The 12,989-nt window shown below is 39.1% G+C and overlaps 1 protein-coding gene across 2 annotated transcripts in view; it reads left to right on the forward strand.

The window, feature by feature from the left end:
* The first annotated feature begins 8,683 nt into the window (after positions 1–8,683).
* ASL (argininosuccinate lyase) overlaps positions 8,684–12,989 on the forward strand; it is a 39,560-nt gene continuing 35,254 nt past the window's right edge. Inside the window, exons 1-2 of one of the 2 annotated variants that reach the window (XM_026708628.2) lie at positions 8,684–8,763; positions 8,935–9,023. In XM_026708628.2, coding sequence (XP_026564413.1) covers positions 9,012–9,023 — 12 coding nt within the window. In that variant the 5' untranslated portion in view covers positions 8,684–8,763; positions 8,935–9,011. Of the gene's footprint in view, positions 8,764–8,934; positions 9,024–11,189; positions 11,265–12,989 lie in introns of those variants that run through there. The other variant, XM_087927492.1, reaches the window with a different exon arrangement.

The following is a 12,989-nucleotide window of genomic DNA, read 5'->3' on the forward strand; positions in this document are numbered from 1 at the left end:
AGGACTACATAATAGGTGGTCAAGATGCCCAAAACTACTTCAATTTCACCCATACTGTCATCTGATTCAAGACTGAAGAAGAGAAGATGAAAACGTACGCACAAATTCCCCCCCGTGCTTTCTACAATTTTGTAAACAACAAACTAAATGACTCAAGGTCCATCCCACCCCTGAAAGGACTTAATGGCAAAGACTGCAACGACAACACCATCAAAGCAAACCTCTTTAACATATTCTTTGGCTCAGTATTTGTAAACAACAATGGATCATGTCCAGTACTTCCTAGTCGAGCCACAGACAACTACAATGATCTAATACATATCAATTTTACAGAAGACATTGTTGAAAAAGCACTGTGCAATCTAAAACCATCCCTATCTATTGGACCAGATGGAATATGTGCCTACTTCTTGAAAAAGCTATCCACTGCCATAGCCAAACCTCTGAACATAATCTTTGAAAAATCTTTCAGGACCAGCTCCTTGCTAAAACTATGGTCACAAGCCACGGTCATCCCCATCTTCAAAAAGGGAGACCCCAACCTAGTTGAAAATTACAGAGCAATCTCCTTATGCTGCGTCACCTGTAAAGTCATGGAATCAATTATTAACCAATCCATTATCCTCCACTTAGAGACAAACAACATACTCTCTAATAAACAATTTGGTTTCAGAAAAAAACTATCCTGTAATCTGCAACTCTTACACTGCAAAAACATATGGACTACACAACTCGATCAGGGCAAAGCAATAGACGCAATCTACATAGACTTCTGTAAAGCCTTTGATTCAGTGATACATGACAAACTACTACTAAAACTAAAATCTTTTTTTTAAACAAATTTTATTAATTTTACAATTAAAAACAAATCAACAATACATACACGAATAGAAAAACGCGAAAAGAGCAAAGAAAAAAGAGAGAAAAGCAAAAAGAGAAGAAAAGGAAAGAAAAAGAAAGGAAAAAAAAACAGTTAAAAACATTCTCATTTTCGACAGTTGTAAGATCTTTTCTCTTCTTAATTTATACCATATACGCACATCTTATCCATATATATTTTTATATTACACTCATATACGTTTATCCCATTCTTTTTCACCTTATGATATAAAGTCTATCTTTGGTCTAACCATTTATACCAGCAATTCCAATTGTCATAATATATTGAAGAATCTTTGTTTTTTAGGGCTAAGGTTAGTTTGTACTAAAACTAAAATCTTATGGTATCTCTGGACACCTACATAACTGGATAGAAGCATTCCTGTCAAACTGACAACAAATGGTCAAAATTGGGAACGTCCTATCAAATTCTGTACCTGTCAACAGTGGTGTCCCCCAAGGCAGTGTTTTAGGAACAACTCTCTTCATACTTTACATAAATGACCTCTGTGATCATATTAAGAGCAACTGCATTCTCTTCACTGATGATGTAAAGCTATTCAACACCACAGACAATACTACTACCCTTCAAAAAGACCTTGACTATGTATCAGAATGGTCAATCAAATGGCAACTTCAAATCTCAACAAATAAATGCTCTGTCCTACATATTGGCAGAAAAAAATCAGAAAATAAAATACAAGCTAAATAGTCAAGACCTTGTTGAGGATCGAACCTTTGTCAGGAACTTTGGGGTACTCATCTCTAATGATCTAAGTGCTAGAGCCCACTGCAACTACATAGCCAAAAAGGCATTATGAGTTGTTAATCTAATCCTACATAGCTTCTTCTCTGGTAATATCACACTACTAACTAGAGCATACAAAACATTTGCTAGACCTATACTTGAATACAGCTCAAGAGTCTGGAACCCATATCATGTATCTGATATTAACACAATTTTAAAAGTCCAGAAATATTTCACAAGAAGAGTTCTCCGCTCCTCTACTCATTGCAGAATACCTTATGCCACCAGACTCGAAACTCTAGACCTAGACAACCTAGAACTACGCCGCCTCTGGTCTGTTCTAAATATAGTATATAAAATCATACATTGCAATGTCCTACCTGCAAATGAATACTCCAGCTTCAAATCATAACAATACAAGAGCACACAATAGATACAAACTCAAGGTTAACCGCACCAAACTTGATTGCAGAAAATACGACTTCAGCAACAGAGTGATCAGTGTTTGGAATACTCTACCTGACTCTGTGGTTTATTCACCAAACCCCAAAAACTTTAACCTTAGACTGTCTACTATTGACCTCACCCCCTTCCTAAGAGGCCTGTAGGGGCGTACATAAGTGCACCAATTGTGCCTACCGTCCCTGTCCTATTGTATTTTTATTTTTCTTATAAGTATCTATCTCATGTATTCAAAACTATAGTTATTCTTATACCTGTATCTTGTAAGCAATTGACATATCAAATAAAATAAATAAAGAATAAGATTAAAGGGAGATGCGTTGTCTGTTTTTTCAGTATCCGAAGGATTGTCACACACAAGATGCAACAGAGGGTAAAAAATAAAATTTACAAAGAAGCAAACTTTAGCAGAACATCAGTAACTATTGTTGGATAATGTTGGCAGTCTCTGCTGCTGGATGTGTTAGAGAAGGAGTGGTGTAGTTGGATCCTGCTCCATAAATTATGTACTAAATGTCATAGAGGGTCCTTTTCAACTCTTGCATTCTGTGCTTGTCTACAGTAGTTTCTCATCCCTAAATTAAGATAATACTCATTCGGGCTTTGAAAACACAAGATAATTTCTTTGCCAATTGTAACTGGTCACTGTGGAGAAATCAGTGAAAGACAACTAGAATATCCCTATCAATCTTCCGGTTTTTCACATACATTTAAGTATCTAATGCATTCTAGGACATACAGTTAGGTCATATCAACAATTGTAACCAACCCCATGCTACTAAATGACCTTGCCTAGCAATTCATGGAGGTATTCAGAGGACCAGTGAGTGACCCAAACCCATGCAAGTGAGGTCTATCCTTGGCCCTCTCCCCTGCTACCAACACCAACTGTAATTGGTGTTACAGGGGAGATTTAGGATGGGAGAATGCTGAATCCTTGAAAAATAAGGAATGCAGTTCCCTATTTTTAATTCTGTATTTTTTTTTTCATGGCTCCAGCAACTATTTTGCCTCTCGTAATAAAACAAACAAGTTTGCCAAAGTTGAAGGCTGTCCTCTCTGAACGACAGCAAATGAGAAAGCAATTTCTGCCCTGCATTCATGACAAAAAAGGTGGAGCCGGGCCAGTGATCCTTGGCAGGAGAACAGGAGCATTTTACTATGCAATGCTGGAGCCCGTGCCATCTTGGCCATACCCTGCAATTTTGCCAATGTTGGAAGTGTAGCTTCTATATTTGCACCACAGCAAATGAGAGAACGTTGGCTTAAAGCTGCATTTGAGAAATCTTGATTGGTAGAAAATGCATTTTCTTGCCAGTTCTCAATACAGCCGCAAGAACAAAAACCCACTGTTCGCTCTTCATCCCTCCAGCAAAAAAAACAAAAAAACAAAAAACCAGTATGCTCAGCATAGTAACCAGTATGCTCAGCATTACTAAAAATGCAAAGGGGCCAGGGTTGCTGTGTGCATGTTGGTATTGACTATTGAAAGCAGAGGGGCCTAGGCAGTGCCATTGTAAAGAGAATTGCTGTGTGCTTGGATTCTTTGTCAGGGAAGGTATTTACTATGCTTAACGTTTTGCTGATTACTTCAAAGTGTCTTTTTAAAAAAAGAAAAACTCATAGACATTCCCCAGTCATTAACAAGGATGTTTTAAAATACATAAACATTTCTACAATTTTCCAAATCAAATCAAACTTCTTTAACAGATTCAGAACATATGCATAATTCTTCTTTCCTTCTGTCCTTCCTTCCTTTCACCCTCCCTCCCTTCTTCATAAAAGATGGGTATCTGCAGCAAAGTTATGACAAACTTTATCTGCAGTAATGTCACCTCACAAGCCTTCCTTTATCTTCATTTGCCTGTGCTATAAGGATTACAACACCGAGCTTGAGTATTGACATCCTTGCAGAATGCAGATGCTCAAATGGCACAAAAATGTATCTTGTTCTTTGCATGCCAACAAAAAAACAGGCCAGATGCTCTGGAGGGCTTGTTTTCTGCCAGTAACTGCCATATACTGGCCAAGAGCAAATTACATGCAGCCTGCTGCTGTTGTGTTTTTATGCTGGCAAGAATTAATAATTTTTTTTTTGCCCTCTGCTTGAATTAAAAAATATATATCTGAGAATCAAGTTGTATCAATAGACATCACTGGCAGAGAAAATAAACCCTATTCTTTTCCAGTGGTTTACAAGCATATTACTGTCTCTGCACCTTTTAAAAAGGAGGTTTATTTTCTCTGAATTAAAGAAAAAGCAGATTCCTGGATTCTGCATTTTCTATCGAGAGAAAGCATGTCCTGAAAAACTCCTTTTAATCATCCAGTTATTATAGAGTAAGTCTGGTGAAGTGCAGAGGTCTCCAAACTTGGCAACTTTAAGACGTGGACTTCAACTCCCAGAATTCTCCAGCCAGCATAGCTGGCTGAGGAATTCTAGAAGTTGAAGTCCACAAGTCTTAAAGATGCCAAGTTTTGGGAACCCCTGGTGTAGTGATTAAGACTGAAAAGTGTGAGACCCATGAGCAAGTCCTGCCTTAGCCATGAAACTCAACTGGGTGATCTTGGGTCAGTCATTTTCTTTCATCCCAACCCACCTCACAAGGTTGTTGTGAGGAAAATAGGAGGAGGAAAATGTGTTGGATATGTTCTCCTCCTTGAGTTATTTGATAGCATAATAAAGGTGGGACACAAACAAATAAATCCTTAAAAATGACACATTTGTGGAAAAATGTTCATACCTTTTGTTCTGTCTCACCTTTCCTCTTTCCCAAAAGATGAAAGAGTACAAACTCACACAAATACAGGCAGGCAAGCTGGCTCGGACTTCACAGAGTTAATTCTTTGGAACTGATAATATTCTTGGCATTCTAACATGTCCTGCCTGCCAAGTCCAAATTGATAGTAAATAAAATTTTACTCACAGAAAATCACAAGGCAGTCCACAAAGAAAATCTGAAGTAAGGTTAAACTTTGTCCCATACAAAGTTTCAGGAGAAAACACACCCACTTTTATCCCCTGTGGGGTGTGGCTCAATGACTCAGCTCGCTCTCTTATGCCTCCTACGTTGCTGCTCACGTTTCTCCCTACGACACTGCTTAGGATCAAGCCAACACTCTTCCTCTTTACTCCCTGTCAGGGGCTGCTCCGATATGCCTTCCTCCTGATTAATCTCAGGCTGTTCCTCTCGGTTGTCTGATGGAACCTGAGGCATTATCAGGGAGGAAGGTCCTGGGAAGGAAGGCATTGCCAGAGAAGAAGGTCCTGGGGAGGAAGGCATTCCCAGTTCCTCCTCCCCATCTTCCAGGTCCTCTTCCTCTGACAGCATAGACTTGGGAATTGGGGGCACGACACCTTTTAAAAATACATTATCTCTGTAATACTGCCTCAATACTATATCTAGCAGTGTATCTATGTAACAGTTTCAGGAAATATGCAGATAAGCTTTTTCACTTCTTTCCTTTTTAATGTTTTTTAAGCTTTTAATGTTCTTTTATACTTTTCCTTATTTATTCAATCTTTGTGCAATGTATTCTGTATATTGAGAGAAGCTGGATTGAAAGAGAATGAAAATCGTTTTTTATACTATGCAGTATGGTGAAGACCGTACTCTGACAATATAAGTAATCTATATGCTTTACTAACAAAAGTCAAGGAACACAGTGAAGAAATGACTCTAAAATTAAATACAACGAAACTCAAACTAATCAAAATGGTAGAACAACCAGCCTCAGAATTGACAATGAAAATACCGATTCTTTTAGAATAAACTATCAACAGTAAAGGAGCAAGCAAGAAATATGCTATTTTCTGGATTTTGGTGGAGCGGCACTGAAGAAATTGGGAAAGATATTTTAGATGCTGGGATGTGTCCATAAAGGTTAGAAATCATGCAGGCAATGTTTTTCCCTGCAACTTTATGGAAGCAAAAGTTGGACTTCGAAGATAAAATAGAATAAGTATTTGCACTTTTGAACTTTGGTGCCAGAGACAACTGTTGAGAATATGGATAGTCCTTGACTTATGATCACAATTGAAACCAGAATTTCCATTGCTAAGCAAGGTGGTTGTTAAACGAGTTGCAACCAATTTTATAATCATTTTTTTGCCATGGTTGTTAAGCAAATCACTGCAATTGTTAAGTAAATCATGTGATCATTAATCAAAACTGGCTTCCCTCACTGACTTTGCTTGTCAGAAGCTGCTGGGAAGGTCACAAATGACAATCACATGACCCTGGGACACTGCAACTGCCATAAATACATGCCAGTTTGCCAATTGCCTAAATTTTGATTATGTGACCTTAGGGATGCTGTGATAGTTGTAAGTGCAGGACCAGCCATAAATCACTTGTTTTCAGTGTCACTGTGACTTTAAACAGTCATTAAATTTATGGTTGTAAGTTGAGGACTACCTGTATTATGGTTAGCCAAGAAAATGGATCATCAAGCAAATCAACTTGACAACTCACTTAACAAATCAATAGGCTCAAGGTGTCATGTTTTGGACACATAATATGAAAACCTAGCTCTTAGAGAAGTTTATAATATGGCCACGTCATGCGGGGGAATTCACCAGAAAAAGCAATTTTATTTGGAAGAAAACCAGACCATCAATGAACATGGTGGCTGGACACTATCAGGGCATAGAAAAACTAAAAGAATTAGTACAAGATTGGAAGATGTGGAGAGACATGGCCCATAGAATTGCCAAAGCTGGACTTGACTGAATGGATAACATCATCATCATCATCATATTGGGGAAGGAAAAAGATGAGAATGACAGGCAGCAAAATGGATGAATTCAGTTATAGCACTGATGACTGCACCATTGGAGGACTTGAGGAACTGTAATGGGACCAAGGAATAACCTTGATGAACAGGAAAAAGATAACAATCAGATAAAAGACATCTGAGTCTGGGGCAGAAATGTAATTTGAGAAAGTGTCTCAAACATGACCCTCCCTAGTCCTCATGAAGATGAAGGGAGAGAGGAGGCACATTCAAAACTATAAGATTTTGCTACTCCAAGTTTGGTCTATCTGGGAGGACTGCTGTGGTGGGATTCAAGAAATTTTACTACCGGTTCTGTGGGTGTGGCTTGGTGGCTGTGGTGTGGCTTGGTGGATATGGCTTGATGGGTGTGGCAGGGAAAGGAGACTGCAAAATCCCCATTCCACCCCCACACCACCAACCTGCTTTCCAGCTCCGTTCTCCTGTGCAGGGCAACAAAAGAAGACTCAGCCAATCAGCTGGAACTCAGGAGGCAGGGAATAGATGGGGGCGGGGCCAGAGGATCAGAGGTGGCATTTGCTGGTTCTCCAAACTACTCAAAATTTCTGCTACCAGTTCTCCACAACTGGTCAGAACCTGCTGAATACCACCTCTGGAGGACTGGTATCAATCTTGCAAGTCCAAATGTACTCAATTTTCTATAACTATTTATTAATGGTATTTATGTAGTGCCAGACATCTAAAGACTCCTCATGAGTAAAATATAGCCAAATAAAATCTACACAAGAACCCTAGTAGCACTCATAAAACCTAGAACCATCAAGACATACACTCCAGTGTCTGTTATTGTACTCACAAGCTTCTTGGAAGGCACTGTAGCCCCCACAAGATTGGAGTCATTGGCTGTAAATGATTTCATTCTTCAACAGGCAACCTGAAGCCTTCTGTACCAACTGCAGTTTTCGAACAGTCTTCAATCAATGCATCATCATCAATGCACTGATTCCATTATTTTAAAATTTGTTACCTAAATGCTGCCTCCAAATTTCTGCCTCTATATTCTTTTGCTTCCAGGAGCTGTGTTCAACCTCCTCCCTTCATTGTTTCACTTGGACAATAAAGCAGAAAGATAGCCAAGGTTTCCAAATAGATACAGAGATGTTCAATTTCGGTACCCGAATTGTAGTTCTAGGACAGATGTGAAAAATCCAGGATTCCCCCTCTAATGTTTCACTGCAACACTTGTCAACAACCTTAATTGCTATGGTGATGTTAAAAATGGAGCCCAGAATAGTATGCAAAAATATAAATTCAAAAGACTGGATCCTGCAACTGAAGTATGCATTAGCATCTTTAAAATTATATCTCATGAAATAAGCAAAAGAGTCCAAATACTTAATTTATCATGAATTGTATTTAAAAGGCACTCTGTGGGGCACTTGTAAACTCAACAAGCAAATCTTTAGTTTCTTTAAAGAAAACACAATAGCCAAATGAAAATGATAAGCTGGAGTGTTACAGTCTGTTGCCCTCTTGTGTCCTGCTTTGTAGAAATCTGGCCAGACAAAACTACCCAAAATATGTTACTTTTACGATTTCTATCTGTGCAAAATACCCACATACACAGTCGTTTTTTGTTACTATTCTACGAAAACTCAGTATCCTCTGAATCTGGAACTTCTTAAGTGATTTCTTAGGATGGGGAGAATATGAAAAATAAGCAATTGGGTGTCTTCTTTGGGTCATTGTTAGTGGATAGAGTCCCGCTTAAGGGGCGGTTGTGGGGGGCAAAAGAAGGGCAGATGGGTAGGACATCCCAGCTGGAAGCAAATCCCGCCCTGGGGGGCGTGTCCTGTTGGCAGCGATCCCTTGAAATGGAGACCTTTCACGGGCTGATTTACAGAAGTTCGGATAGCTGGTGGTTGCACCCCCGGGAGGTGAGTTGATTGAGTCTGCAGCGGCTGATCGGGTCGCAGTGTGGGGAGTCGGTCGTCTCTACGGATCTAGCACGAGTCAGGGATCTTTTTGGAGCGAGCGAGCGACTGTGTGTGCCTGTCTACCTGCCTCTCTCCCTGTGTCAGACTAATAAACTGTCCGCTTGTTTTCAGTAATCGCTTCCCTCTACCTGACTGGTTCTCCACGTTCATCGGAAAAAAACCAGAAAGAAAATCCACAATCGTCCGTCATGGCAGCTGAGGTGAGTGGGCATCTGGAAGTCTTCTCCCTCACGTCCCTTTGGACACGGAAACGACCTCTGCTTACCTCCTTTCCTGCCCCAAAGAAATCTGCGTGGGGTGGGGGAAAAAAACGGGGATAGAAAACGGTTTCAGAAATTGGGCAGATTCCGATGGAACTGCATGAAGTTAAGTGGTGGAGTTGATTGATTGCAAAGTTTGCTGAGGACTGCGGAGCACACATCTGATTATGCCCCTCTCCCACTTGGAGCTACTACTATATCGTTATATTAGCTGAAGATAAATGCCACGGTATAAAGCATTGCATTTCTACCCTCAGTAAGCTAATAGGATGCATCAGTCCTCACTTACTGTATCTATACACTCCCTAGAGAGGTCCTGCTGTTCCCTTTCAGAGATGAGGACTAGATAGATTTGATCCAGTCCAACTAGATTTTTTAAAAAGTTGTTCTTATTTGTAGAATAGGGAAGATCCTGTTTTTTGAGCTTACAGAATATTTTCTCTAACTTGGCATCCTTTAGCTATATGGGACTTTTGTTATACCATCTCTCCTACCAAGTTAGTAACAACTGAAGGGCATCAAATTGGAGGGAAAAACCTAATTAGGTAGGAGGGCCAACTAGTATGTGAAATGCACTTTAAACAAAAGTCTAAGGCTGAATCATAAACATTTTGACAACCCCATTCCTAAAAATGCTTCAGTGGTGAAGAAAGGTGCTTTATTATACAGCAGAGAAAGTAAGAAATACCTTGAAATCTCTGGCCCCAAGGAGCTTTCATTCTAAAGATTAGAATGATTACAACTGATTTGAAATGAGATATAAATGAAGACTGTATATTTGGGAGTTTATTGTCAGTAGTGAAGAAATACCTGGGGAGGTAATTACACCAATTCATGTTGAAAAACCTGGAGTTTTGAGAACACTGTTGAAGGAAACAGATGCTTTCCATATCAGTTCCACAACTTATATTTGAGGCATACAAAGTAGTAAAAGAAAAGAGCAGAATGTTGTTTAAGAGAGAATGGTGGAATGAATGACTGAAGGTCAAAGAAGAATATATAGCAATTAGGGCATCAGTTGTCTGATGATTAGTTAAAACACATTTTTCACAGCCATGGAAGCATGGCTTTGCTAGGAATTCAGGGAGCTGTAGTACAGTACATCTAGAGAGTTGCCAAGTTGATAAAAGCTGGCCTAAAGCATTAGTTCACACATTATATTGGAGGGACAATAACTCAGGGACCCAGAATAAGCTCTGCCCATCAGAAAGTTTCCAGTATTCTTCCCTCCATTTTAAAAGATTAGTTAGCACAACTAGTTAGAGAATTGCAGGGCTGGAATGTACCAGCAGTCTTATTCTGTGGGGCTGTATTTATACAATTTAACTTAGTAACTCATTAAATTATTATTCTGCATTCACACATACATTCACGTATATACTAATCAAAAAAGTTGGTTTGCATATTAAACATGGCACCAAAAGCCAACTGCAGAAATATTAGCCAAATTGCATATGGTGCAAATATAGCTACACTGAATCTTTAAACTGCCTGTGTCATCCACACCCATTCAGCAGTTCCATATAATATATTTCCAAAGTTATAGAAACCTAGGGCTTTAGATTCTAGCACCCAATAGTTTGGGGATTGACGATCGCAAATCAAATGGCCAAGATGATCCGGAAATGCATTGCTGTGCCAAGTTAAGGAAGCAGTTAATCTGAATGGAGAAGACAGCAAGATCATGAAAGCCAGAGGGAGAAGTCTGAACTGCTTAATTCTAAATTCCATCCTATTTTCATAAAAGGACAAAATGGCCTAATCTATCAAAAGCCATACAATGATGGAGGAGAAGGGGAACATAGGCCAAAATAAGTAAGGAATTGATGAGAGTAGCCCAAGCTACTTTGAATGAATTTTCAAGTCTTTGAATGAATAATAACCCAGATCACAGTTCCCAGGCTTCCCCAAACACCTTGTTGGGAATTGAAGTCCACCTCTCTTAAAGTGGTCAAAGTTGAGAAACACTATTCCTAACTAAAGGAAATGTCATAGGTTATTTCAGAACCACTAACTGTAATCTTAAAGAATGGCCATTAGACAGGAAGAGTGCCGGAAGATTGGAGAGGAGCTCATTTTGTTCCTATCTTTTTTTTAAAGTGGGGGGGGGAGAACTATACCCAGGAAACTGGTCAGTTTGATATGGATACCTGGGAGGATCCTCAAAAAGATAATCAGGAGGTAGGTTTGCAAGCATTTAGAGGGGATCAAGATCACTAGAAGCTAGCATCACTCTGTTAAAAATTAGGTCATGCTAGAAAAACCTTGTGTTTTTTTTTTTTTTTTTGAGAAAGCGATTAGTTTAATAGATCAAAGGAATATTCTGGATGTAATGTACTTAGATTTCAGAAGGTGATGCATAGCATCTTTCTTAGTAAAATGTAATAATATAGTATGGATGGCTCCTATTATGGATAGACACTGAACTGATTGAACCCAATGCTTGGTCATTAATAATATACCTACATTATACGACACCAATTCATTAAGTGGGAATCTCAGGATTGTATCCTGGTTACAGTGCTCTTCAAACATTTTCATAAAAGATGTAAGTAAGGGGACAGGAGGAATGCTAATCAGATTTTCACTCAGTACAATACTGGGAGATTCAGTCAATTCAGAGCAGAGGACCAAGGTTCAGAAGGATATTATAGATTTGAACATATCCAGCAAAATGAGTTCAATGGTAAAAAAATGTAGTTAAATACATTTAGTTGGATACACGTACAGGAAAAGTATTTGGCTTGATGCTAGTTTTGTACTCTCTGAGCTTGGTTGTTTTCTTGAAAACTTTTCATTACCCAACCTAAATAAATCATTAGTAGTGCTATCTCCTAGTTCTATCTCCTTACTAGCACTGAGACCACCAAGAACCCCTCATTTCAATCCTGAGCTACAAATACTCTCTTTTATTATTTGTATTTGTAAGAAGGATCTGGATGTCATGTTAGATCACAGATTACTCATGAGCCAATAGTGTGCTACTCCTGGCAAAAGAACTAACGCAATAGGGGTATGATAAGATCGTGGGCAATGATAGTTTTTATTTTATGTTGCACAGGTTAGATCAGGGGTCGCCAACCTTTTGGGCCTCAGGGACCACCAAACCCATAATTTTAAATCCCGGGGACCACTAATATGAATTTTGACTGACAGTGGCTTGCTGACATTGATGGGAGAGAAAGATATCTGATCTAACCTCTCTCTCTCTCTCTCTCACACACACACACACAAAAACACACAGAGGCAGGAGTGTGATTCAAATTTCTTAATAACCAGTTCTGTGGGCATGGCCTAATTTGTGGGTGTGGCTTGGTGGTCATGTGACTGGCTGGGCATGGCTTGCAGGTAAATATTATAAATATTTATGCAAATATTGAGTTTTTTATTTTAAAAAAGAGAAACTTTTACCCAAAATCAGACAAAGCAGGCAGGCAGATTGAGTTGCTCACAGAATCACAGATTCACTCACAGATCTATCTTTCTGGCATCGGCTACCTGTGTCTGTCACATAAAATTTGCTTGCAAGCAAACTCATAACATTGCTAACAAGCAAACTCACAACACACCATGTATGTAAATATTGAATTTTTTATTAAAAAAGAGGAACTTTTACCCAAAACCAGGCAAAGCAGGCAGGCAGATTGAGTTGCTCACAGAATCATAGATTCACTCAAGAGATCTATCTGCCATCTGAGTCTGCATTGAGAGCCAAAGATCTAAAGATTAGTTAGAAAGCAAGAAATCCAATGATTTCCTGCTTTCTAGCTAATCTAAATCTTCCAACACAGCAGAACAGGTGATGGTCGAGAAAAAAAAAAAAAAGGAAAAATAGCAACTCAGGAGGCAAGTTTGCCAGATGAGTAAGTGGGTGTAGAAAGTTCCCGCAGGCCATTTGGGCGGCAC

The sequence above is a fragment of the Pseudonaja textilis genome, chromosome 1 (assembly GCF_049901715.1).
Source record: "Pseudonaja textilis isolate UNSWEBS1 chromosome 1, rPseTex1.2, whole genome shotgun sequence".
In the NCBI taxonomy this organism is placed as follows: domain Eukaryota; kingdom Metazoa; phylum Chordata; class Lepidosauria; order Squamata; family Elapidae; genus Pseudonaja; species Pseudonaja textilis.